This window comes from Oryctolagus cuniculus, chromosome 15 (genome assembly GCF_964237555.1).
Source record: "Oryctolagus cuniculus chromosome 15, mOryCun1.1, whole genome shotgun sequence".
NCBI lineage: Eukaryota > Metazoa > Chordata > Mammalia > Lagomorpha > Leporidae > Oryctolagus > Oryctolagus cuniculus.
The window spans coordinates 65,966,779-65,993,786 of record NC_091446.1 but is presented as its reverse complement, the minus strand read 5'-3'; the positions used below and the strand labels follow the sequence as shown (position 1 = coordinate 65,993,786).

The following is a 27,008-nucleotide window of genomic DNA, read 5'->3' as shown; positions in this document are numbered from 1 at the left end:
GGCACCAGATTTTGAAAATGCAAATGGTGCTATTGGTTCTAAGTCATCTATGTGACTTGGTAGCAAGTACGGTGGCAATGCTTAAAGGACAGGCATAACAGCAACTTACAAGAGAGGCAAACAATGGCTGCTACTTAGCAAAACTGTATTTCAGCTACAGAAAAAGGCAGCTGGCTTCTACAGTTACCCAAGGGAACCATTTTAATCCAGACATGGTGCCTACAACCCTGCCTAGGCACAATGGGAAGAGACACTTTCTCATTATTCACCCTGCCTGGAGAAACCTGCACTAACTGCTCAGAGGAATACACAGGCAACACTGAATTTAATTAGATCCAAATGTCGAAGGAGAATGCAAACAAGACATAGGTAGACAAATAAAAAGCTAGAAAAGTTGCACATTAGTCACTTTCTCAATATCATCACCACTACCACCAGCCACGAGAATGTGCTGCCTTCCCAGAGATTCACCTGGCAGTGGAGAGCTACGCACTAGTCAGTAAGTTACTTAGACTATTTACTCAGTACCCGAAGGATGCCAAGCAGGATATAACTGGTATTCCATGCGCTTGTCCTCACAGAACCAATAAAAGAAGTGTAATTCCATTACCACACTTAATTCTCAATTGCCCTGAGGGCACACAAACCATCTGGCATACAGAATGTCCATGCCCCGATCTTTTACTTTTGTTTTCCTCATTTCTCACTACCTCCCACCCTTTCAATTACTGTATTCATAAGCAGTAGGAAAAGAGGATTGCTTGCGTAATTACTGTCTCAGTGTGAAGACCTCTAACCTTGTTTCGCAGAGTTTGTTCTCTGCAGCAGAAGACTAGGCTCCTTTTGTGGCAGAGGTTCTAGATCTCCCAACGCTTGAGGCCAGGCACTGCTCATAAGGACAGGAAGCTTGATGGGCTTTCCCCGCAGGGCAAGGATTTGTTTAAGCTCAATTTCCTAGAACTTTAACAGTCTACAGAAAGCTACTAAGGGTTTACAACAGGAAGAAGAAAGCTCATTACTTGTGTGAAATCAGTAAAAGTCTGCGTAGTTTAGGTCAACAATGTACTGTGAGAGCTCAGTGAAGGAGACCCTTGTTGGGCTTATCTTAATTACCATATATAATAAAGAACTACATGCACTGTAAATGCTTGATAAACATTTGTTAAATATAATAACGTAACAGTATTTCTTATAGCTGGTACTTTCTCATCAATTTCTGAATTTTGTTCTTAGCATATACATGGTAAAGAAATACTAGAATAGCACATGTTTATGGGGGAAATATACATCTTAAAAATCACTGATTTAGAACTTTCACTTCTGGTGCCTTCTGGCACTGTGGCATTGCAGGTTAAGCAGCCACTTGGGATGCCTGCATCCCACAGCAGAGTGGCTGCTGGAATCCCACCACTCCACTTCTAATCCCATTTCCTGCTAAAGCGCCTGGCGAGGCAGCAGATGATGATCCAGGTATTTGGGTTTTTAACTGCCATGATAATTATATGGATATACGAGTTTGTCCAAACTGGATGAAGGTACATTGTATTATGTTAACTGCACCTCAGAAATGGTCACTTTTTTTAAAACGGGATTTAAGTTCATGAGAGACACTAACTGCTCTTTAAATTTCCTTTCTAGCAACATCTTTGATTTGGTAACTGAATTATTTTGGCAGCCTAAAATTAAGAAATATTTTTTCTCTAAATCATATAAATAATTAGAATTGGAGCTATATTCTTAAATCTTTCAATGCAGTCACCAGTAAAGTCATCTGGACCTGGAATCATTTGTAGGGATTACAGATCAGCCAGAGGGTTAGTTTAGCAGTTAAGACACTGATTAAGGTAATCAGTCCCACACCCACATGCCTAAAGCAGGTTCCCAATTCCAGCTCTAGACTCCAGCTTCCTGCTGATGCAGACCACGAGAGGCAGTGGTGATAGCTCCAATAACGCGTGTGAGACCGGAACTGAGCTCCCTGCTTCTATCTTCTGCCTTCGCTCAGCCCTGGCCGTTTGAGACATTTGGGGAGTGAGCCAGGAGATGGAAGTTCCTTAATGTATCCCAACTTAAAAATAATGGATCAAGCCAGCGCCGTGGCTCACTAGGCTAATCCTCCGCCTTGCGGCGCCGGCAGACCAGGTTCTAGTCCCGGTCGGGGCACCGGATTCTGTCCCGGTTGTCCCTCTTCCAGGCCAGCTCTCTGCTATGGCCAGGGAGTGCAGTGGAGGATGGCCCAAGTGCTTGGGCCCTGCACCCCATGGGACACCAGGAGAAGTACCTGGCTCCTGCCTTCAGATCAGCGCGGTGCACTGGGTGGTGCGGCCGCAGCAGCCATTGGAGGATGAACCAACGGCAAAAGGAAGACCTTTCTCTCTGTCTCTCTCTCTCTCACTGTCCACTCTGCCTGTGAAAAAAAAATAAAATAAAATAAAATGGATCAACCTAGCTAGAGATTTCTGAATTCTGGTGTTTTTAAAGGACCAACTTTTGATTTCTTTTATTTATTTTGTGTTCTTTTTTTTGTAGAAAATGTTAATTCTAATACAGAAACCTGATTGCTATAATTTAATATTAGTATCTAATTCAAAAGAGAAAGCCATGTGACACTCTCTTCCTTGAATGCTGTGGGTCATTCAACCCTGGTGCCACACATACTTCATGTTTTAGGGAAAGAATACTAGGAGAATTGCTCTCTAGATGCGGTTCTTACCCAGATGCTAACATAAGGCTCACCTACAGAGCTTTTTAAAGATGCAGGGCAAGCATTTAGCCTAGCAGTTAAGATGTCCCACTGAATCCATGCCAGCTTCCTGTTAATGCAGGCCCTGGGAGGCAGCAGAAATAGCTGAAGTAGTTGAGCTCCTGGCACCATGTGGTAAACCTAGACTGAGTTTCCTGCCTCCAGCATGACCCTGGCCCAGCCCCAGCCACTGCAGGCATCTGGGTAGTGAACTGGCAGATGAGAGCTCACTCTGTGCGTCTCTCAAATAGATAAATTAAAAAATAAAACAAACAAAAAACTTTAAAACTGTTCTGTACCTAAGCCACAAAAACAGATTTTGATTTAGTAGATATGCAATTCACTTAGACATCTTAATTTTTTACAAGCTCCAAGGAGGCAGGGCAGTGAACACATGGGCATATTTGCAAGCTTAAATCTCCTCAGTGAAAGGGCTAACTACTTTGTTGACTTGAAAATAATCACATATGTATGTTCTTTCTTAATTCCAAATATTACAAAGGCATAAAAAATAGAAAGTAAGTCTCCCCCTCTTGTCTAACTCTGAGGCCCTCAATCCCCACGTTTGTTGAGATGCTTGTATTAACAGACCTAGCACAAACACAAATTAAAGCAACCCATTCCCATTCTAACAGATACTGAGGTTATTACCGCTCTCTTGCTTCTGCAAAAATGTAGAAATATGCAATTACATGTACAAATAAGCCTGAAGGATAAATTCCTGCAAGGGAAGCTGGGGAACAAAAACACGGCCATTTTTAACTGGAGAGAACTGTACCACTAACGTATTTTATCAGATTCTTTCCTTTGCCGATTAAATTATTTTAAATTGTACTATATTTTAACAGAAACGCATGTTTCACATCAACTTGAAGTTTTTAAAAATCTGACTCACAGCTTATATTTTAAACAAAAAAGGAATAATTTACCTTATCCCCTAGTGTATGACAATACAGATAAAGCTGTGCATCCACCACCAACCATAACTCACGGTTAATCAAAGAACAGTGTTCTCATTACATTGTTACAACCACTACACTGGAGGAAACAGATCACACAGAGGTAAAGCAGTAGCCAGCACGGAGATGGGCAAACCGAATTCTGCTCTCCTACCCAGTGATCTGTCAGTATCATGACACCCAGTGCGGCAACTTCACACTAAAAACATAATTAAAGCCTGATTACAGGGAGACAGCAGGGTGTAATTGTTATGAAAATAATAAGAGTGCATAATACTTTTATCTAAGACCGTTTGTTATAAGAAATCTCCCCATGTGAGTTTGACAGATCAATGAAACTTTGAGGTCATAGATTTTTTTTCACCAGTTCATAAGTTTCAGTATTCTTTCCACATTCAGTGTCACAACAAAGAATAATCTACAGAATCAAAGAATAATCAGGGACCCTAATAAACCCATTTATTTACAGAAGTAAACACCAGTACTGCAGACTAGACTTTTCTTCCTCTCTCCCTCCTCCTTCTTTCCAGTTATCTGCCATGTGTTTGTTCTGAGGGCCTGGCCCACTGATAACACCACTGCTAGTCCACTGCACAGAGCCATCTCTAAGTTATTAATGGGTTTTGGGGGATAGTTACGGGGTTGGGAAGATGATCACTGGTTCTCAAATTTCAGTATGCAAACAAAACAGCTGGAGACCTTGTTAAAAAGGAGATGCTGGTTCAGTGGTTCTGGGATGGGACCTGAAATTCTGCATTTCTATCAAGCTTCACAGTAATACTGATGGGGCTGATCTATGTTCTACACTTTTTAGTAGTAAGAATACATATGCCTTTAAAAAAAAAAAAACCCAAAATTTAATGACAGCAAACATTTACTTCTTTAAAGAGATTTATTAATTTGAAAGGCAGAGTTACAGAGAAGGAGAGGGAAAGAGATCTTCCATCCACTGGTTCATTCTCCAAATGGCCGTAATGGCTAAGGCTGGGCCAGGCTGAAGCCAGGAGCCAGGGGCCCAAGCACTTGGGCCATCTTCTGCTGCTTTCCCAGGCACACTACCAGGGAGTTATCAGAAGTAGAGCAGATGGGACTTGAACTAGAAACCATATGGGATGCTGGCGCTGAAGGCAGCAGCTTAACCTGCTACACGACAGCATTGGCCCCAGCGGCAAATATTTAAAGAGCACTTAATATGAACAGATATTCAGGTAAACATTTAATCTTTAAAATGCCAGAGGGTAGCTATTTATTATCTTTACTTTACCAGTGAGAAAACTGAAGTGAACTTTCCCAACCATCAGCTGCAGGCCATTACATTACCCTGTCTCCCGCTATCACATTCACCATCACTTTACAGCTGTCCCTGAGGACAGGCAGGGGATTGGATCCAGGACCACTGTGGGTACCAAAACCTAGGAGTGCTGAAGAATCCTATATAAAATAGTGGTTTACAGGCATATAACCTACACAATGTCCTCCTGTATACTTCAAATCATCTCTGTATTGTGTAAACGCTATGAAAATAGTTATACTGTATTGATGAGGGAATAATGACGGGGGAAAAAGTCTATACATATTCAATACAGACACAGCTTTTTTTTTTTCCCCCAAATATTTTCAATGTGCAGTTGGTTGGATGCCCAGATGCAGAACTCATAGAAACCCCCAGGAAACCCCTGGAAACCCAGGGCCAACTGTCCTAGTATTGTTAGTAACAGATGTCACCATTTCTCAGGCTGACACACAGGAGGAAGCGATTGTTTAAAGGCCTTCCTTTTTGAGCTCCTGTAAATTCCAGTTTAGATAAATAAACAGATCATTATATCTGATCTGTTGGGGTAAAGATCCGGAAGAATCTTAAACCAATATTTGACAAAATGGACAATCTACCCTTGGGTAATAACTGGCTGTGCTTTCAGAAGCTATTGAGATAATGATGCTGCTGTTTTAAACCTTGTGGCTCTTTTTTAACCAAGGTGTGACAGTGGAACAGCCTGCCTTTGAAGTTAAGACTCACTTTGGTTACAATATGAATTCCAGCCTATTTGGTTTTCATGCTACATTTTATACTTTTTAGAGATCAGGCTAAACATACAATTCTCAGTCAAAATGTCCTGTAGAGTAACTCAATCTGAGCAGGGGCGCTTTAACTCACTGCCAAATAAAAGCATGATCGCCTTATTCCACACACAAATACCATTCTAGGATAGGCCAATTAATCATGAATATAACTTTTCAGACATTACATAATTTCACATAGACTTGCTTATAATGCCTGCCAAAGAAAACAGCAATTTGTATCACCAGGAATAAATCTATACTTGAGAAGAAATAAAAGTTAAAAATACAAAACAGTGAAACTCTGGTCACCTCTCTTATTTCACCCTCTCATAATTTCTCTAATGATTTTATTTTACAAAACCAGCTAATTAAACCATTTAAAACTATATAGGTTATAAAATAAAAATAAGGAAATCTAAGTAATTTTTATACCTACAAAACGGGTGGCTTCTATGATTCAAGTAGTGGCACTACAAAAATATATAATCAAGTCATGTGCACACTGAACACTCCTGGATTCTCCAATATTAAACATGCATGCACACACACAAACACATAGTAGCATACTAAAATAGTTATTACCATTTTTTTTTTTACAAATTCTATTTTGCTTTCTAAAATTGCTTTGTAAATCTAAATATGTCATTGATACAACTCTGGTAAATTAGGATTCAGTGATTAACATTTTCAAATATAAGTAAATCAACATTAGCCTGGTTAGTGTCATAAAAAAAAAAACCATACTCATCAAGGGCCGGCACTGTGGCGCAATAGTTAAACCACCATTTGCAATGCTGGCATCCCACATGGGTGCCGGTTTGAGTACCAGCTGCTCCACTGCTAATCCAGCTCCCTGCTAATGGCCTGAGAAAGCAGTGGAAGATGACCCAAGTGCTTGGGCCCCTGCACCCATGTGGGAGACCCAGGAAGAAGTTCCTGTCTCCTGGCTTTGGCCTGGCCCATTTGAGGAATGGAAGATCTCTCTCTTTTTCTGGTTCTTCTCTCTCTAACTCAAATAAATAAATAAATCTTAAAAAAAAAAAAAAAAACACCCATTAGACTAGGATTACCTTCGGCATGTTTATATTATTTCTTAACAGAATATATACAGGCAACAAAACTAGGAAAACAAAAGTAATAAATCACACTCCTGCTAAAGATGTTCTCTTTCAAGCTATCCTTTTAAAAACAATATTAAGTTACCTTGCATTTACTTAAAATTAAGAGGACAAGTGCCTGCTTTTTGAAATTTTCCTATGGAAAATCTATCTCCCAATCATCACCACCCAAAAGAATGCAAGTACCCACATAACTACATGGCACTCTACTGTATTTAAACAAGATCAGACCATTAATACCAGGTCTTTCCTAGTCATGTAGAAACAACTGGCACAGGGGCTCCCAACTTTGATCAAACTCTTGTGTCACTAGTCAGGATTTTACTAAAATTTATTTTCTGTGTTTTCCTGTCGTTCCCCGTCTTCGTGGAGGAACGACACAGAACCCTGTGCTGTTCTTTTGTCTGCTTGGCCCTCCCCGGGTTTGCTGCTGGTTCTTCCCGGGTTGGCTACTGGTTCTTCCCGGGTTGGCTGCTGGTCCTTCCTGGGTTGGCTACCGACCCTTCCACCTCCGTGGAAGGGCGGTTCCCCCTGCCACTTTCCCCACTTCCACGGGGGAGCGGCACACCGCCGGCCGGCTCTCTCGGGGGCTGCACAGGTGTTCCTCTTAGCTGTTCCCTTAGATGTTCCTAGTGCATGCCGTCTCTCTCCTCCTTTATAGTCCTCTTCCACCAATCCCAACTCTGCTACCCACACGCCGAGTACGCTGCTCTCCTCCAATCAGGAGCAGGTCCTGCTGTTTATTGGTTGAACTGGAGGCAGCTGTGTAGAAGCTGTTTCCTCCTCTCCCAGCGCCATATTGTGGGAGAGCAGATGCATAGAATAAGTCTTAATTCCAGTAACTTAGTCTAGTCCGAGTTGCTCCCCACATTTTCCATCTTTAAAATACATATTTATTCATTTTCTAAAAAGTAGCATATGCAGATATGTGCATACACACATATATGCATATACAAGGGGACTTCAAAAATTTCATGGCAATGGGCAGGGTGGGGGGTGGGCACTTGGACTAGCAGTTAAGATGCCAGTTTGAACACCTGGGTCTCATTTTTTTTGGACCTAAGCTAGATTCCCAGCTGCCCACCAATACAGACCCTTGGATACTGCAGTGACGCTGCAAGTCACTGGGCTTCCTACCACCTGCGCAGGAGATCTGCATTGAGTTCACAGCTCTTGGCTTTAGCCCAGCTCAGCCCAGCCCAGTCCAAGCTGTTGTGAGCATTCAGACAATGAGCCAGCAGATGGGAGCATGTTCTCACGCAGGCATGCTCTGTTTCTAAAATAAATATACATTTTAACCTTTTTCTTTAAAGAAATACATATTTCTTTTAATAAAAAGGTTTTTATTTATTTATTTGAGAGGTAGAGTTACAGACAGTGAGGGTCCTCTATCCACTGGTTCACTCCCCAAGTGGCAGCAACAGCAGGAGCTGGGCAGATGTGAAGCCAGGAGCCAGGAGCTTCTTCTGGGTCTCCCACGTGGGTGCAGGGGCCCAAGGACTTGGGCCATCTTCTGCTGCTTTCTCAGGCCACAGCAGAGAGCTGGACTGGAAGAGGAGCAGCCAGGACTAGAACTGGCGCCCATATGGGATGCTGGCGCTGCAGGAGTAGGATTAACTTACTGTGCCATAGCACTAGCTCCAGAAATACATCTTTGTATAAAAAGTTTGTGAAAAATGGAACTGAAAGGTGTTTATTTCAGTAAAAAATGTTTTAAATCTATACATAGACCTTTCCTAATATACATTTCCTATGAACTTTTTGAAGAGCCCTCACATTTATGTAGGCATATGTACGTTCATGCATATAATATGGGGGCATGCTCTTTATTATCTGATCACCAACTAATAAATAATAATACTTAATATTTGTTGCACTCTATTTGGAAGGTACTAAGTCAATGGCTTAAATTATTTCAACAGTCCTACGAAGTAGGTGTTACTGTCACAGTTATATTAAGTTGAAAACCACAGCACAGAAAGGTTAAATAATGGGCCCAAAAAGCTTAACTGCAAGTAACAGAGCTCAGATTCCAACACATGCAGCTGACCTCACAACATGCTTTCTTCACCCTTCTGAGAATCTCTAATTAGGAACAGTAACCAGAACAGAGACAGGATACCGTCATTACACATAAGCAAAGAGTAAGGTTCATTTTGGAAGTAGAAAGAAGAGGTTAGTTTTTAACTGGGGTGGATATTAGAGGAAGAAGCTAAGGGAGGTCTATTGTCACAGAAGAGGAACAGGAAAAGAGCAGCAATATTCTATGTAATTCAAAAGGACCTTAAGGAAGATGGATGAGGTAAATTATTTAGGACAGGGGAAAAAAAGGGGGACCAGCACTGTGGCCCAGTAGGTTGATCTCTGCCTGTGGCGCTGGCATCCCATATGGCACTGATTTGAGTCGTGGCTGCTCCTCTGATACGGCCTGGGAAAGCAGTGGAAGACGGCCCGAACACTTGGGCCCCTGCACTCACATGGGAGACCCAGAAGAGGCCCCTGTTTCCGGATCAGCTCAGCTCCAGCCATTATGGCTATTTGGGGAGTGAACCAGCAGATGGAGGACCTTTCTCTCTGTCTCTCCCTCTTACTGTCTGTGTCTCTCAAATAAATAAATATCTTTAAAAAAAAAAAAAAAAGAAAAGAAAAAAACCCAATCTGTTGAGAACAGACTGTAAGAAAATGGTAGCACCTGAGAGAAGGCTCAAACACTAAAGTAACAAGTCAACAAACAAGGTGGTACTAGGGTGAGCACTACGGTACAACAGATTAAGCTACTGCATGGTATGCCTGCATCCCATATCCGAGAGCCTGGTATTGAGTCCTGCTTCCACTTAACATCCAGCATCCTGCTAATGCACCTGAGAGACAGCAGATGATAACTAAATACTAGGTTTCTGCTATCCACATGGGAAGAACAGATGGAGTTTCTGGCTCCTGGCCTAGCTCCCGCTGTTGCAGATGTTGGGGAACAGAACCAGGTATAAGAACTCTCTCCCTCTCCTTCCTTCTTTCTGTTATTCTATCTTTCAAATAAAAAAAAAAATTTTAGGGGCTGGTGCTGTGGTATAGCGGGGCCACCTGCAGTACTGGCATCCTATATGGGTGACACTTCCACTTCCAATCCAGCTCCCTGTTAAAAACAATTTTTTTTGAAGTTGCTACCTAGAAATGAATGGAAACAGAGAGAGAAGGCTGTGACTGAAGCAGAAGAGGAAAGATGAAGAGTCTGATGGTGACTGACGCAGGATGAACAGTAGCTACAGTAGATGCAAAAGGATAGGAGAAAGGGCAGGTACTGTGGCGCAAGTAAAGCCACCACATCATCCCATATGGGCACTGGTTTGTGTCCCTGCTGCTCCACTGCTGATCCAGCTCTCTGCTAATGGCGTGGGAAAAGCACCAGAGATGGCTCAAATGCTTGGACCACTGTGCTTGGGCACGTGCCACCCATGTGGGAGATCCAGAAGAAGCTCCTGGTTTCAGCCTGGCTCAGCCCCAGCCGTGGCAGTCATCTGGGGAGTGAACCAGCAAATGGAAGATCTCTCTGTCTCTCCTTCTCTCTGTGTAACCCTGATTTTCAAACAAATTAATTAATCTTTAAAAAAAAGAAGAAGATAAGAGAAGCCAATGTGAAGACGTAAGGGAACAGGTTGGCCTAGTCAGAAGTTCACACAGCCCATTCTAGGAAGTTGTAAGAGAAGGCAAAGGGAAAAGGACCCAGAAGCCTCTGAGGTTAGTAGACTTCATGATGATTTCATAAATACTGGTATATCCTGGACAGATCTGTACGTTGAGGGAAAAAAGGCAGTCAGAAATTGTTTTGACTTCAAAAAGTAAGACAAAATTGCCAAAGCAGAAAACATCCTAGTGACTCAGTACCATTAACTGCTAAGCAGTTACCAGCCATAAACTTAACAGAGATTATAGGTGTTTTTTCAACTCTTACACCATGAGGATCAATGTCTCAAACCCCTTGAAATTTTTAGTATTTACATATACTCTAAGGAGAGTTCACTACCCATGCCATCAGAATAAACACGATAATTTTTCAATAAAAACTGTTATCTTTTCTCCACCATTAAGCCAGAGTTATGCTCAGCTACGATACACATACAAATGAATAATGTATACTCACCTGGAATGGTTAACATATGAGCATACTGAAAGATACAGCTGGTTTTCTTAACAGGTCAGATCACAGAAATTCCTAGGAGTCTTTCTCATTTAGTCAGAGGGATAAAATACAAACATTTATGGGTAAAGAAGCAACTTCAGTAGTGTATTGATTTAGCTTTAGGAGTATTTCACAACTGAGTCCTTTTTAACATCATACAACCAGGGGCATATGTCTAATCAATACTGAACATCTACCTTGCAGTTGGGGCTCATGAATTAATCAACATCTACTCAAACCCAAAAAGATCAGGCAAAAAGCAAGATTTTGAAAACTATAAAACCACCCAAACAAAGTTTTCATTCATAATAACAATAACAAACTCAAATCCAAACTGCAAGCACCAAAAGTGGTAGTCTGCTCTCATGACTTATTTATTTCCAAGTCATCTCGTTTTTTCCCAAGGAACTAAGGTTCTCACAGGCAACACTTGTGATACGGTAGTACCAGCTTCAGCTTACAAAGTCACAAACCAAATGCTCAGAAACGGCAGAGGGTTACCCCGAGGCCATACCACAAACTCAAGAGATGCTCTCCCCACTTTATTAAAGAGCTGGTGATTAGGCCAATAGACCTATTTCCTGATGAGCATGTGAAACAACAGGAAAAACTGGTGTGTAAGCAGAAAGTCCTTCCTTGTGAGCTGCAAAGTGTATAAAGAAGGGTTTATTTCTAATTACGGTCTTATAATTATAGACACTTTAAGGAGAAGAGCCTGTTTGTTCTCCCTGGTGTGAGCATCTCACTGATTCAGGCTCTTTTGAAGCCAGCAGCCAAGTGGCAGTGGCAGGGATCCAGGAGTTCCTGGAGGAGAACAGATGGACAGCTATCCTAAAAAAGAGCTCCCTGATGGCGCCTAGCAATGAGATGTGCGAGCACGATAGACACCCTCCTCATTCAGGTGGCACATGCATGAAATAAAAGGGTTCACAGCTCAAGGAGGTATTTTTCTCCCTGGCTAGCACACAGTACCATGCTTGCCCCTCATTCTCTCTCACTTTGTAATAAGGCCCTCTGAAGGCTTCCCAGTTAGCAAAAATCGCCACCCAAGGATTATATTTTATTTCTCCATTTAGTTTGGTTTTGGGAAAATTCATATTGCATCTAAGTTTTCAGAACTCATTACAAAAAGTTTCTAAAAGGTTACTGTCCTACAATGCAGGAAAGAAATTAAGGACACAGGATTCAGATTCAACCATTTTCTACTCTTAAGCTTTAGTTCCTACATCTGTAAAATGTTGTGGGAATTACATGAGATTATAAAGTCCATAAGGCAGTGTGTAGCATGTGGTAATTGCTCCAAAGATGTTAGTAGGTACAAGTCATTACTGTAATTGATGTAGATATTTTGGCCAAACCATCATTTTTCAAATTTACTTCAATGTACAAGAGCACAGGCTATCCACTATGACATAAAAGATTCAAATAATGAGAATGTGTGACCCACACTTTGGAGGGTTTACAAATGACGTGGGGAGAGAGTTGCACAATTCAAGAACATACTTTCAGACAACCCTACAAACATGTTTCTGCTTTCCTTCAATAGTGGACTTGGGCTATCTTCTTTCTACTGTTTTCCCAGGCCATAGCAGAGAGCTGGATCAGAAGTGGAGCGGCTGGGTCCCAAAACAGCACCGTTATGGGATGCTGGCACCACAGGCAGGCTGTACCTGCTATGCCACAGCTCCAGCCCTGGCAAGTCAAATCTAGAAAGTCAATTTCTCTACCCATTTAAATGAAAAGTACGGTAAAATAGTTTTAAAAATTAAGTATCTCAAGAATTATCCCAGGGACACTGTTGTGGCACACACAGTAGGTTAAACCACCACTTGGGATGCCAGCATCCCATCTAAGAGCACCAGCTACTATACTTCTGATCCAGTTTCCTGCTAATGCACTTGGGAAGTTAGCAGAATATGGCCCAAGTACTTGGGCCTCTGCCACCCATGAGGGAAACCAGAATGGAGTTCCTGGCTCCTGGTTTAGCTTGGTCCAATCCTGGTTATTGCTGCCATCTGGGGAGTGAAGTAGAGAAAGGAAGATAGATATTCTCTCTCTCTCTTTCAAATGAATACATAAATCTTTTCATAAAGTTATACTATTGTCTTTTGTGAGTTTCTATGGCATTTATTATATGCAGGACACTAATTTGATAATGCAACCATGTTTTTCATTTCATATTTTATTAAATCTACATGGACAAAACATAAATTACCAATAAAAGTTTGAAAGCTGCATTGAAGTGATCCCCAGTACTTCTTTATGGAGGTGAGATTTGATGCAAATTTTCAATGAACGCTGAGAAAGATTTCAGTCAGAAACAAATCACATAAGGCAACAGACATAGATGGAAAAGGGAGAGGTGGTGTCTATGATGATTAAAATACATGGACTTGAGATAGACTGATGTACAGGCAGGGAAAGAAAGAAGGTCCTTTCGATGGAGAGCAAACTTGGCAAGTTCATCAAATCAAAAAACAATGCCACTACAGAATAGCCTCACCAGTTCAGAGCTATGGATTTCCCATAGAGAGCCCAATCCTGGCAGTTTGTAAGCTACTGTCTAGGACACCCAGGCACTTCTGCTTCCACCTGCTGAGTTCTGTGCTAATTGTGTTTGTTCTCAAAACTATGTATGTCAGTTATGCCTGTTACTGCAACTAAGTACCTTAATTAAATGCTGCTGTTCAACATCAAATAAATTACAAGCACAAAAAGAGTTGTAGTCTCCACAGACACATAGTTGAATGTTTTTAGACAGATTTGATTAATAGTGAAACATAACTGTAAAAGATTGGGGAGGACACTACAATCTAGAAGAATTCTGTATTCAGAATGCTTCCTAAGTGCCTATAAAGAAACAGACTTAGAAACTACTGACAAAAAGAAGGAAAATCTAGGAATCCTGCTGGATCTAGCAGTTAGGAAGCCAGTTAGGATGCCGACATCAAAGTGCCTGGATTGGATTATGCAGCTCCGGCCCATGAGTCAAGCTTCCTCCTGATAAAGACCATGGGAGGTAGCAGAGATGGCTCAGATAATTGGTCTCTGTCACCCATGTGGGAGACCTAAATTGAGTTACTGGCTCCCAGCTTCAGCCAGTCCCAGCTATGAACCAACAGATGCGGCACAACTTCTATCTCTTCTGCCTTCAAAACGAAATGAAAACAAATTAAAAAAATAATAAATAAGAACACACAAATCCCATGAGGATAATGTAGTCTGTGAAAAGCAATCATTTTCCCTTTTTTTTTTTTTTTTTGGAAAGATTTATTTTATTTATTTGAAAGACAGAGTTAAAGAGAGAAGCAGAGACAGAGAGAGAGGTCTTCCATCTGTTGGTTCACTCCCCAGATGGCCGCAACGGCTGGAGCTGCGCTGATCCGAAGCCAGGAGCCAGGAGCTTCTTCTGGGTCTCCCACGTGGGTGCAAGGGCCCAAGGACTTGGGCCATCTTCTACTCCTTTCCCAGGCCACAGAGAGCTGAATCAGAAAAGAAGCAGCCGGGACTAGAACCGGCACCCAAATGGATGGCTGGCACTTCAGGCCAGGGCCTTAACCCACTGCACCACAGTGCCGGCCCCAAAAGCAATCACTTTTCTTTTCTTTTCTTTTTTGACAGGCAGAGTTAGACAGTGAGAGAGACAGAAAGGTCTTCCTTCTGTTGGTTCACCCCCCAAATGGCCACTACAGCCAGTGTGCTGCACCGATCCGAAGCCAGGAACCAGGTGCCTCCTTCTGGTCTCCCATGCAGGTGCAGGGCCAAAGGACTTGGGCCATCCTCCACTGCCTTCCCCGGCCACAGCAGAGCTAGACTGGAAGAAGAGCAACCGGGACAGAATCGGGCGCCCCCACCGGGACTAGAACCCGGGGCGCCGGCGCCACAGGCGGAGGATTAGCCTAGTGAGCCGCGGCACTGGCCAAAAGCAATCACTTTTCAAGTAATATAATTTTCAATGACTGATCTAAAGACCTAAATAATACTGCCATAAAGAATGATGGATATCATCTACTTACGATGAATGGGTTAAAACATATGTAAAAACTAACCCAGGTGATCAATAACAAGGATTATAATAATAATGAATATTATTATATATAATAAATATAATAATAATATGGATTCTTTTATTTCATGTGAATCTCGTATATCTGAAATCAGCAGCCCACTAACAGCCATAAATATATTCCCATTAATTACCCATAGCAGGTTATTAATCATAATTGCAAACAATTTGCCCAACTGCTAGTTCCCTGGTTTTTTTGACATGACCATTTCACAGATAATTAGACTATGAAACCACTAAATAGGGATTGTGTCTTGGACTATGTCTTACACATGATGATGAACACACTGGTGACACTCACTCGATGTATGACTAATGATAACACTGCCACTCGTTTATTTTTTAAATACTTTATGTTCACTGAAAAATATTTATCACAGATTTCACTGTATGCAAGAGCATCTGTAACACGGGGTAGAAACGGAATATTTTCAAAACACAGTGCCTGGAAACACTAACCAGAACTCAGGCGGCCAGTATTTTGGGATGTTTTTTGGCAGGCATATGAAATAGATCAGACATTCTGGGTAGAAAACTAAACTACCAGTAATTGGTAGAAGAAGATAATTTCCTTCAAGATAAATGGCTACTTTAAAATTCATTAAGAGGAAAAGAATCTCTGGTAGAGACAGGCATAAAATCACAAAAGGCACGTCAGATATAAGGCCCAAATACCTCCTGCCTAATAATACACAGCATTCCTCAGTATGGAGCTCAAAACACTTTGCAAATTTTTATTTAATAATTATAAGTCACCAAACAAACCCCTATAGTAGTGAGACTGCTACTTGGTCAGAAACAGTCTGAACATTTCAAACTCTTAAGTTTTACCACATAACAAGAGTGAAAAATATTCAGCAAAGGAAAACAAAGGTTCTTGGCTAGAAGCTCAACTCACCATCTTGTACTTATAAAAGTCATCTTCAGAGGCATTATTCCAGGGTTACTTTACTGTTGTCTAAAAACTTAAAAATGTACATACACTGGCCCAAGGTCAGAGCTCAATAAATACTTGTTGACTCGATGTCTTAATTTTTCAAGAAAGGGGCTATAAAACCTTTAAAGTTTTAACAACAATATAGGAGAGCTAAAGATTTCTTTCTCCAAAAGGTTGAGCTCATAAGACAAATGACATAAATGAGCTAAGAATTTTAAGGTACACACTAAAAACCAGACTACCAACCAGCAATTGAAAGCGATTCAAATTGTTCTTTCTGACAGGAAAATAGGAAATAGTACAACTCTTTATTTCTTCTGCAGTGGCAGATTTTACTGATATTTATTTTCCATCTCTCTTCCTTCCTGAATTTATCATACTTAAAACTGAAATCATACACTATATTACACTTTATTACCACCAAAAATGTCTAGCATTCTCTGTTTCATGTGCATAAATCCTAACCAGTCTATCACAACCCTAGTTTCATGAGGGAAAATACTTTTTACATCCTTTTTCAGGGCCTAATGTACCATCAGGCTATTAACAGAGTTTCAAAAAATTACTTACCTAACAAGTAAGCAATCATTTAACCATGAAAAGAGAAAGTAAATTCTTGTATCTGGCACAAATAAAAGTTTATCTTATAGGTAGGATCAAACATTCAAAAATTTTGAGAAAAGCAAAAATATGACATGATAATCATACAAAGTGCAATTTACTTTTCTTTGAGTTTTGTATGATACACTGATCATTATTATCCTTGAAAGAATAGAGGACTGCCAGTTAAAAGAAATTTCCAAATAATGAAGGCCAGGTAGCCCATTTTATTTTCAAGCTCTCTTTGACGATGAATTTAGATGTCTGACTCACGAGCTGGGTTACCTTAGTACTGCAGAGTACTGCCCTATGAGTTTCAGGCAGCTCAGAGGTTTACTGCCCATAGAAGCACTGGAAAGCAGAACATGATCCCTTCTTCGGTGTGAATGTTTCCTAGGCTGGAAAGCATTAGGGGCCAAGGACAAAGATCACTATGGAAGCTGCAGTCTCCTGAGATGGTGGATGCCTGTAAATGGCAAAGGATATCAAGAAGGGCAACTGGCAGGGAAGACATCATCTACTCCAAGCCAGTAAGAGAAGGAAACCTGAAGAAGGTTGAGGACCTAGAGAGATGGGCTTTGGGGATAACTCAGAACCACTAGGCTTCCCCTTCCCCCAAGCAATAACCCACCTACACTACTTGCTAAGATTCTGAATCAGAACTAATTTTAAATTATCTTTTTAAAAAGAAGATTTTTGGGGGCTGGTGCTGTGGCGTAGCAGGTAAAGCCACCACCTGAAGTGCCAGCATCCCATATGGGCGCTGGTTCGAGTCCTGGCTGCTCCACTTCTGATCCAGCTCTCTGCTATGGCCTGGGAAAGCAGTTGAAGATGGCCCAAGTCCTTGGGCCCCTGCACCCACATGGGAGACCTGGAAGAAGCTCTTGGCTTCGGATCGGTCCAGCTCTGGCCATTGCGGCCAACTGGGGAGTGAACCAGAGGATAGAAGACCTCTCTCTTTTTCTCTCTCTCTCTGCCTCTGCCTGTCTGTAACTCTGCCTTTCAAATAAATAAATAAATCTTTAAAAAAATTTTTTTTCTATTTATCCAATAAATCTGTCAGAGCCAAAAAAAAAGTTTTCTTACAGTAGGTCCCAAGCAGAGGCATACCCTGCTGATCTTCTGGCTCCCAGATTCAGATTTCCTGAGTCATTCCCACTATCTTGGGAGGTTCTTTTATATCCACAGAAATAGTGAGGCTAGACAGTTCCCTGCCAGGTGAGAGATAGGACTCTTCCTTCCTAGTGGACTCTACCACAGATGGGGAGGGGTGTTGGGTTGGGGTGGTGTGGGGTCATGAAATAACATACAGGGGCCTGAGAGGGCCTACTCAAGTACCTGTACAAGCTAGCCAATTAACTGTTCATTACACAAAAATCTAGGTCAGTCCTAGAACACTGGCAATATAATTATATTTCTGTGGCATACTGCGTGCTCCAAAGAGCAATAGTAGCACAGTGATAATAATGTTGAATATTATGATTCCACTGCCTTACATTTATTGAATATACTTAACTTATTTCATTATCACATTCCATTTTCACAACCCTATGTGAGAACGGGAAGAATAAATATCCCAAAATGAAGAAAGAGGACAAGCTGGCTTAACTAGAGATTACTCCTAAAAACATTTTCTGGCATAACCAGAACCAGGATCTCTAGTGTACACCAAGGAAGCACCTAAATGGATGCATCCATTCATTAAACAAACCTCTGTCCCCTGCGTCCATGCAAAGCAGCAGATCAAGCCTAGAATTCCACAGCATAACATGGTCCTTGCCCTGGGGAAGTTCTGAGATCATGTGGAAGGTGATTCAGGTGGCATTTAGGTTGGATCTTTGAAGGGTGGGTGTCTACCAGAACCTGTACAACACACGCAGAGGTATGACTTGAAGAAGGACCAGGGTCAAGCTATTAAAAATCAGCCAACAGTTTGGGGAGCAGGCATTTGGCATAGTGGTGAAAATGATGCCCATCATCCCATATCAGAATGCCTGGGTCTGCAGTCCACTTCCACTCCTGACTCCAGGGGTCTGCTAATCCAGACCCTGGGAGGTAGCAGTGCTGGCAGTCTGGTGCCCGCCACCCACATGGGAGACCTGGACCTAGCTCCCAGACCTCAGGTATTTGGAGAATGAACCAGTGAGTGGGAGGGCTCTCTGTCTCTGTCTCTCTTTCTAATAAAACAAATCTTAAAATGTTTAGATGAGTCAACAAATCACATAAGTCATTTGCACTTTCTACTACAGGCAACAGATATTCAATGGTGTTTTTTGTTCAAAACAATAACTTTTGACTAGTCTAAAACCTCAAATGAGTCTAATTTCAAAGACAAATTCAAAAATTATTGAGCATTCACAAGATTCGCAACTATACATTATTGGGCCTATCTACACATAAATAGGTTATACACTTACTGTGCCCTCCATGTAGCAGCATTACAATGGTGTTGTCTGTGTGCTTCCTTGTTCACTGGATCCCTGTCCCTCATGTATATCAGGCACTGTATTATAAAAGAATTCTCAGTCTAGCAGAATAGAATGACACGTAACACTCAAGGTTGATAGTCTGTAATGAGTGCTATAAAACTTATTGTTAAAGAGATTTGAAAACAGATAAAGGAGCAAATAACCAGTTCATTTACTCTTCTACATATCTACCTGTATAGACAGCTTCCACCCCTTAATAATCTACTTTTACAACAAACAGTCATCAAAAATGTTTTTCTGTGAAGAAAATTTAAACAATAAAAGTAACTCAAATTCCAGGTATAGTTTTCACACAATATTTGGTTCTCTACTAACCACTATGTCTTTGTGAGAATTATGGAAAAGAAACATTACTTTAAAAAAAAAAAACAAGACTGGGATTAGAACAAATCTAGAACTGCTGGGGAAATTCTCTTCATTGAAAATGAGGAGGGGGACAGATAGGAGGATAAGCATGGAGTGATTATCTCACAATAAAGGAGATTTTACATTTTGGTGTGGATAGAGAGGCTAAAAGATCTTCCGTACCATCTCACAAATTCCAGTTTATGCTCCAAAGGCTCAATGAGAACAAAATTGAAAAAAAAAAAAAATACAATAGAGGAAACTGATTGAGTGCATCATCTATCTGATTTCATCACAGACCAGCAGGAAACATTTAACTGGCCTATGGAAATACAGAAATGTTTTTCTTTTGGCTGCCAGGCAGAAGAAACCAACTTTACTGTTTACTGTTTCTTTCCTTTTTTGAAACAAGGCACGTCCAATCAGTTTAGAAGGAAGTAAGCCACAGAATCTACAGTTTTAACAAGTTAGTAAATTTCATGATTAAGAAGCAATGTTCTGATGGTAAATTATTCAATTTTAAAGTAAACACAACTATTGAGAAAGGAACACCCACCCAAGACAATTATTTCCAAGGGTAAAGTCTCTGCCTTTCAAAGCTAAAACTCTTAATATTCACTTGGCTTACAATTACATGGATTTTAGTCATTCCTATTTTTTTAATCTGCCTAATACAAGCTCTCATTTGGAAACACCACTCCCATCAATGTTTATAAGAATGTTTTACTATTAACCTCTAACCCAATTAGTCACCAAACTGGCATCACACATTGCTATTTGGAAGCCAACTGCTTATGAAGGAAGTTAAAAAAAAAAAAAAAAACTAAATAAAAGGAGTTGGATTATGACCACTTCATTTATAGTTTTCAAAGAAGAATTCCAGGAAATCTACAGTATTCAGAGTAAAAGCAAGTTATCACATCTTGCATATACACTAGATCAGGGAGGAGGGCTATTTAAAAAATAAATAAATAGGCCCAAGTTGCCCCTCTTCCAGGCCAGCTCTCTGCTGTGGCCCGGAAAGGCAGTGGAGGATGACCCAAGTGCTTGGGCCCTGCACCCCATGGGAGACCAGGAGAAGCACCTGGCTCTTGCCTTCGGATCAGCGTGGTGCGCCGGCCACAGCACGCCGGCCGCACCGGCCATTGGAGGGTGAACCAACGGCAAAGGAAGACCTTTCTCTCTCTCTCACTGTCCACTCTGCCTGTCAAAAATAAATAAATAAATAAATAAATAAATAAATAAATATTTATGAAAGTTAAAAGGGCAGTCTACTTCCTACTATGTGCCATTTCTCCCCTTTCCTCTCCAAATACTATCTCTTGTTGATCTCAGGAATGGTCTTCAAAATATATCCAGAATATGCCATCTTCTCACACTCTCTCCACCATCACCTCTGGTCTAACCTATAGCACCTCTTGCTTGATTTACATCAATACCCTCCCAGCCATCTCCTTGGTGCTGTCGTAGTTTACTCTTTTTATTTTTTTAAAGTTTTCTTTATTTCTTTGAAAGTCAGAGTTACACAGAGAGAGGAGAAGCAGAGAGAAAGAGAGAGAGGTATTCCATCTGATGGGTCACTCCCCAATTGGCCGCATCAGCCAGAGCTATGCCGATCTGAAGCCAGGAGCCAGGAGCTTCTTCCAGGTCTCCCATGTGGGTGCAGGGGCCCAAGGACTTGGACCATCTTCTACTGCTTTCCCAGGCCATAGCAGAGAGCTGGATTGGAAGTGGAGCGCCAGGACTCGAACCAGCGCCCACCTGGGATGCTGGTGCTTCAGGTCAGGGCTTTAATCCACTGCGCCATAGCGCCGTCCCCCTAGTTTATTCTCAATACACAAGTTGGAAACATTTTGCTAAAACAGTAAGTCAGTCAAATTATGTGTCTCCTCTGCTTAAAATCCTGCAAAGGCGTCTCATCTCTCAGCAAACCAGAGTTCCTACCAGGACTCAGAAGGCCTGGCAAGCACTGGAGCCTTCTTCCCTGTCTCTGTTCTGTCTTCAACTCTCCCCTCTCACTACACTCCAGTCACACTGACTTCCTATCTGTTTCTCAATACATCAGCACGCTTCCGCTGCCATGGTCTTTATACCTGTGGCTTCCTCCGTTCAGAACACTTCTCCATACATGACACACCATCTTCACTTCCTTCAGAAATCATATTAAATGTCACTTTCTCAGGAAGGCCTTACCGGGGACAGCAATGTGGCATAGCAGGCAAAGCCTCTACCTGCAGTGCTGGCATCCCATATAAGTGCTGGTTCAAGTCCCCACTGTTCCACTTCAGATCCAGTTCTCTGCTATGGCGTGGGAAAGCAGAAGGTGCCCCAAGTGCTTGGGCCCCTGCACCTGTGTGGGAGATCTGGAAGAAGCTCCTGGCTCCTGACTTCCGATTGGCACAGTTCCAGCTGTCTGGGGAGTGAACCAGCGGATGGAAGACCTCTCTCTCTCTCTCCCTCTGCCTCTGCCTGTCTGTAACTCTGGCTTTCAAATAAATAAATAAATAAATCTTTAAAGAGAGAGAGAGAGAGAGAGAGAGAGAGAGAGAAAGAAAGAAAGAAAGAAAGAAAGAAAGAAAGCAAGCCTTATCTAATGGACTTATTTAAAAATAGCAATCCTGTCTCTCACCCTTATCACTATGTAAATGCATTACTCTATTTTTCCTCCATAGTATTTATCACCATCCAATATGTTATATAGTTAACTTATTACCTGTCTCTTACAATTGGAATATAAATTAATTCCATGAGGGCAGAGAGAGAGGTCTGCTTTGTTCCTTGCTGTAATTGCTATGCCTAGAACAGTGCCTGACGGATAACAGGTGCTCAGGCGGAATTAATTAATAATAAATGAATGAAAGCCAGACTTCCTTCTAGTTCCCCCATTCCTTTTCCATATAACTTATTTTTTAAACAAATGTATTTATTTGAAAGTCAGAGTTTGAAAGAGAGAGACAGACAGAGATCGAGATCTTCCATCCACTGGTTTACTCCTCAAATGGGCACAACGACCAGCGCTGGGCAAGGTCAGAGCCAAGAGCCAGGAGCCTCATTGGTAAATGGGCCTAAGTTCCACCATCGATGCTATATATTTATATACGATACTCTGGGATTCACTATAAGCAAAGGGACCAGTAATACCTTTAGAAAGTCACACACACACAACCATCTGAGTTAAGAATTCAAGTCACAAAAGAATTAGATCTAGGGACTTGATATGAATCATGAAGAAGTGTCTAAATTCTTGGTCAGGTGAAGCTAGAGCATCAGAACTCAGTCCCAGAGGTGGGAGTTTAGACCAGCAGTTAAGACACAATGGAGTGTGTGAGTCTCAGTCCTTGCTCTGCCCCTTATTCCAGGTTCCTGCTAACGCACAGCTTTAGAGGCAGCAGGTGACAGCTCAAGTACCTGGTGCCTGAAACCAACTGCGGAGGCCCAGATTGTTTCTGGCTATGATGGAGCTCAGCCCCAACCAACTGTGGAAATTAGGGAATAAATCAGCGCATAAGAGTTTTGTCCATCTTTCTCAAATAAAGAGACCCATTGCTCCACTTCTGATCCAGTTCTCTGCTATGGCCCGGGAAAACAGAAGACGGCCCAAGTACCAGGGCCCCTGCACCCACGTGGGAGACCCAGAAGAAGCTCCTGGCTTTGGATCGGTGCAGCTCAGGCTGTTGCGGCCAACTGGAGAGTGAACCATCGGATGGAAGACTTCTTTCTCTGTGTAACTCTGACTTTCAAATAAATAAATAAATCTTTAAAAAAAAAAAAAGAAAAAACTAAAATGCTCGGGTAATGAGAACATTTGTAGGCTTTCCTGGGAAAGTTCCTTTTCTAAGAACTATTTCATCTACCTGTTTTTCTTTCTTTTAGGGTGGGGTTGGTTGGGAAGAAGGAATTCAGGAGGTATTTCTTAAATATAACAGGTTTCTCTCTAATAGAAATTTTGCAGTGTCTTTATAGTATGCTATCAAATTTAAATTCTAAAGCCCCCTTTTCTATTTTAGAGAATATTAAAGATTTTCTGATTGAGAACAGTGATCTTTTACAAACTAAAAGGCCAGCCTTATACTCAAACATGCTTTCAAATATAAGCAGTGTTCTAAGTTTGCTTCAGACAACCCATATAGTCACGTGAGTTACAGTAAGAAAAAGTCTCAGCTAGAAAAGTCCACAGAAGCTAATACTAATGTGTTGTTCTTCCAGTGAAAAGGTTACTGACCTATCAGTAGGAGTCGTCTTTCCTGGCAGAGATGACAGATTTGCCTTGTCTTATCTACACCCCCTGCTTTGTCCCCATAATGAGCCATGGCATACGCACACAGACACATGTGCAAGACAGCTGCAAGGGGGAGTCAGGGTCCATGACCATGGGCAAGAGCAAAGCTTACCATCCCACTCAGAACCTGAACCCATGACCCACATCTCATTAGCACCTTGCTCTAAGCAACTGAGCTGCCACAAAAATCGACAGTGGCTCAAGCATGTTGTTTACAAGTGAAACAAATCAAGTTAGTCTGACAACCAATAGTTCAGGCGGCCACTAGAGAATTGCCAAACGTACACAAGAACCAATGTTGAGGGAGAGTAATGAAGATCTTGCCATCTTGTTTTGGGGAAACACCCACCCAAAGCAGTGAGCTTGGAGTGAGACAGGTCCATTTCTAACAAGGTAGTCACAGCATACTAATTAAAGACAAAGAGGAAAGGCACATCTAGAACTCCCTAAGTGATATGCACCATACTCAGCGTTTGGAACATACCTCACAGATGAAAAAGATTCAGCAAAGGACAGTTTACACTTAAGAATTATAATCTTTAAAAATGTAGAATTTGGCTGGCGCCGCGGCTCACTTGGCTAATCCTCCGCCTGCGGCGCTGGCACCCCAGGTTCTAGTCCCGGTTGGGGCGCCGGATTCTGTCCCAATTGCTCCTTTTCCAGTCCAGCTCTCTGCTGTGGCCAGGGAAGGCAGTGGAGGATGGCCCAAGTGCTTGGGTCCCTGTACCCACGTGGGAAACCAGGAGGAAGCACCTGGCTCCTGGCTTCGGATCGGCGCAGCGCGCCGGCCTTAGCAGCCATTTTGGGGGGATGAACCAACGGAAGGAAGACCTTTCTCTCTGTGTCTCTTTCTCTCTCACTGTCTAACTTTGCCTGTCAAAAAAAAAAAAATTTCATGAACTTACTGATTAAAAAAAATGTAAAGTTTAAAAATATTCATATTATAGTGACCCATATATATTGGGAAACCAATTAATCTAAAGATACAATGAAAGAAATAAAAAAAATTTTTCACAGCAAATCCACCTCTTACATGAGTATTTTCATTACTATAATTTTAGATTTCCAAGCAATCTAAAGAATCTTTCCTCTAAAAACAAATAAGCTCAGTGGACATCATTTTACATCCTGGATTTCAATGATTAACTTAAATGGAGTTATCCCACCTCAGGGTAGACAGCAATGAAGAAAAACAGAATATGATCATTTAAAAAATATATAACAAGGGCCGGTGCTGTGGCATGGTAGGCTAAATAAGCCTCTGCTTGTGGCACCAGCATCCCATAAAGGCACCAGTTCGTGTCCCGGCTGCTCCTCCTCTTCCAATCCACCTCTCTACTTATGGCCTGGGAAAGCAGTGGAAGATGGCCCAAGTGCTTAGGCCCCTATATCCATGTGGGAGACCTAGAAGAAGCTCCTGGCTCTTGGCTTTCAATTGGCCCAGCTCTAGCAATTGCGGCAATTTAGAGAGTGAATCAGCGAATGGAAGACCTCTCTCTCTGTAACTTTGACTCAAATAAACTATTTAAAAACATAGCGGATGGAGCCGCCGCCTACAGTGCCAATGTCCTATATGGGCGCCAGTTCGAGTCCCTGCTGTTCCACTTCTGATCCAGCTCTCTGCTATGGCCTGGGAAAGCAGTAGAAGATGGCCCAAGTCTGTAGGCCCCTGCACCCGCATGGGAAGACCCAGAAGAAGCTCCCGGCTTCAGATCAACAGAGCTCAGGCCATTGTGGCCAACTGAAGAGTGAACCAGCAGATGGAAGATCTCTCTCTCTCTCTCTTTCTCTCTTTCTCTCTCTCTCTTTGCCTCTCCTTCTCTCTCTGTGTAACTCTTTATTTGAAAGATAAATAAATCTTTACAAAGAAAAAAACTTATGTATACACACACACACATATATGTAAAATAAATCTCTCTTTGGGGGATGAAACTTGTGAACAGAGAAGAAATATCAAATTGGAAAATCCCCAATTTGATCAGTCACTCAAGCAACAGATAGTTGTAGAGAAGGAATTACCACTTACCATTGCAGTAAATGTTGTATAAGATGGATAAGAAATATAAGATGAGGACTTCACCCACAAAGATTATGACCTGATTGAAAATATATTCTTAAAAGGTAAAGAATCCAACTGAAATACTCAATTACTCAATTTGGGCAGTAAATGCTGGAAGTATTCTTCTACTTATAGCTAGATTGATTCACATCAATCCTCCTGCTGAAAACATTTTGAAAAGCTGAACAATATATTTAAATATGTCTACTTGAAAGTATCAAACAGCTAACAAGAGAGGGATGAATCATCATCAGTCAACAACTGGTAAGGAATGGAGGCTAGAGAGATAAGCCCAACACTTGGGAGTCATTTGCATCCCAAAGTTATTTACCAATCCATGATGAGAAGCTGAAACGAAACTTTCTCGGCCTCTGAGGACTAAGAAGGTAGGATTACTGGAAGGCCAACCTCTCTAGAAAACAGGCAACACACAGGCGGAAAGCAAGGTATACTGTACATAACCAGCTAACACACACATTTACAGCTTAACTCACAACACCTCAATTAAGAACCTGGCTAACTCCATCAGAAAACTTTAGACCTCAAATTATTTCTATAAATACTATTTCAAAACCATCCAGTATATAACTGGGCAAAGGAAAACCAAAAGCCACAAGTCAGAACCAGCAGAAAGAACAAACTATAGAACCAGGCCCAAAGACTTCAGATATTGAAAACGTAGGCGGGCCAGCGCCGCGGCTCACTAGGCTAATCCTCCGCCTAGCGGTGCCAGCACCCCAGGTTCTAGTCCCGGTTGGGGCGCCGGATTCTGTCCCAGTTGCTCCTCTTCCAGGCCAGCTCTCTGCTGTGGCCCGGAAAGGCAGTGGAGGATGGCCCAAGTGCTTGGGCCCTGCACCCCATGGGAGACCAGGAGAAGCACCTGGCTCCTGCCTTCGGATCAGCGCAGTGTGCCGGCCACAGCGCGCCGGCCGCACGGGCCATTGGAGGGTGAACCAACGGCAAAGGAAGACCTTTCTCTTTGTCTCTCTCTCTCTCACTGTCCACTCTGCCTGTCCAAAAAAATTATATATAGGCAGAGTTTAAAACTACCATATTTAATATATTCAAAAAGATTTTTAAAAACTTAAAGGTCTTTAGTGGAAACTAAAATGTGAGAAATCTGGAAAATAACTTTAAACCTCTCTAACTGGAGATGGACAATTGGCAGAGTAGTT

At 41.8% G+C, this 27,008-nt stretch overlaps 1 protein-coding gene across 16 annotated transcripts in view; it reads right to left on the bottom strand.

Moving 5' to 3' along the window:
• The window catches only part of KAT6B (lysine acetyltransferase 6B), a 204,004-nt gene that overhangs the window by 90,630 nt on the left and 86,366 nt on the right, over positions 1–27,008 (bottom strand). For 2 of the 16 annotated variants that reach the window (XM_051823155.2, XM_051823154.2), the window contains one exon: positions 19,079–19,164. The exons of 13 other annotated variants lie outside the window; for them this stretch is intronic. In XM_051823155.2, coding sequence (XP_051679115.2) covers positions 19,079–19,090 — 12 coding nt within the window. In that variant the 5' untranslated portion in view covers positions 19,091–19,164. Of the gene's footprint in view, positions 1–11,019; positions 19,027–19,078; positions 19,165–27,008 lie in introns of those variants that run through there. One more of the 16 variants, XM_070057870.1, reaches the window with a different exon arrangement.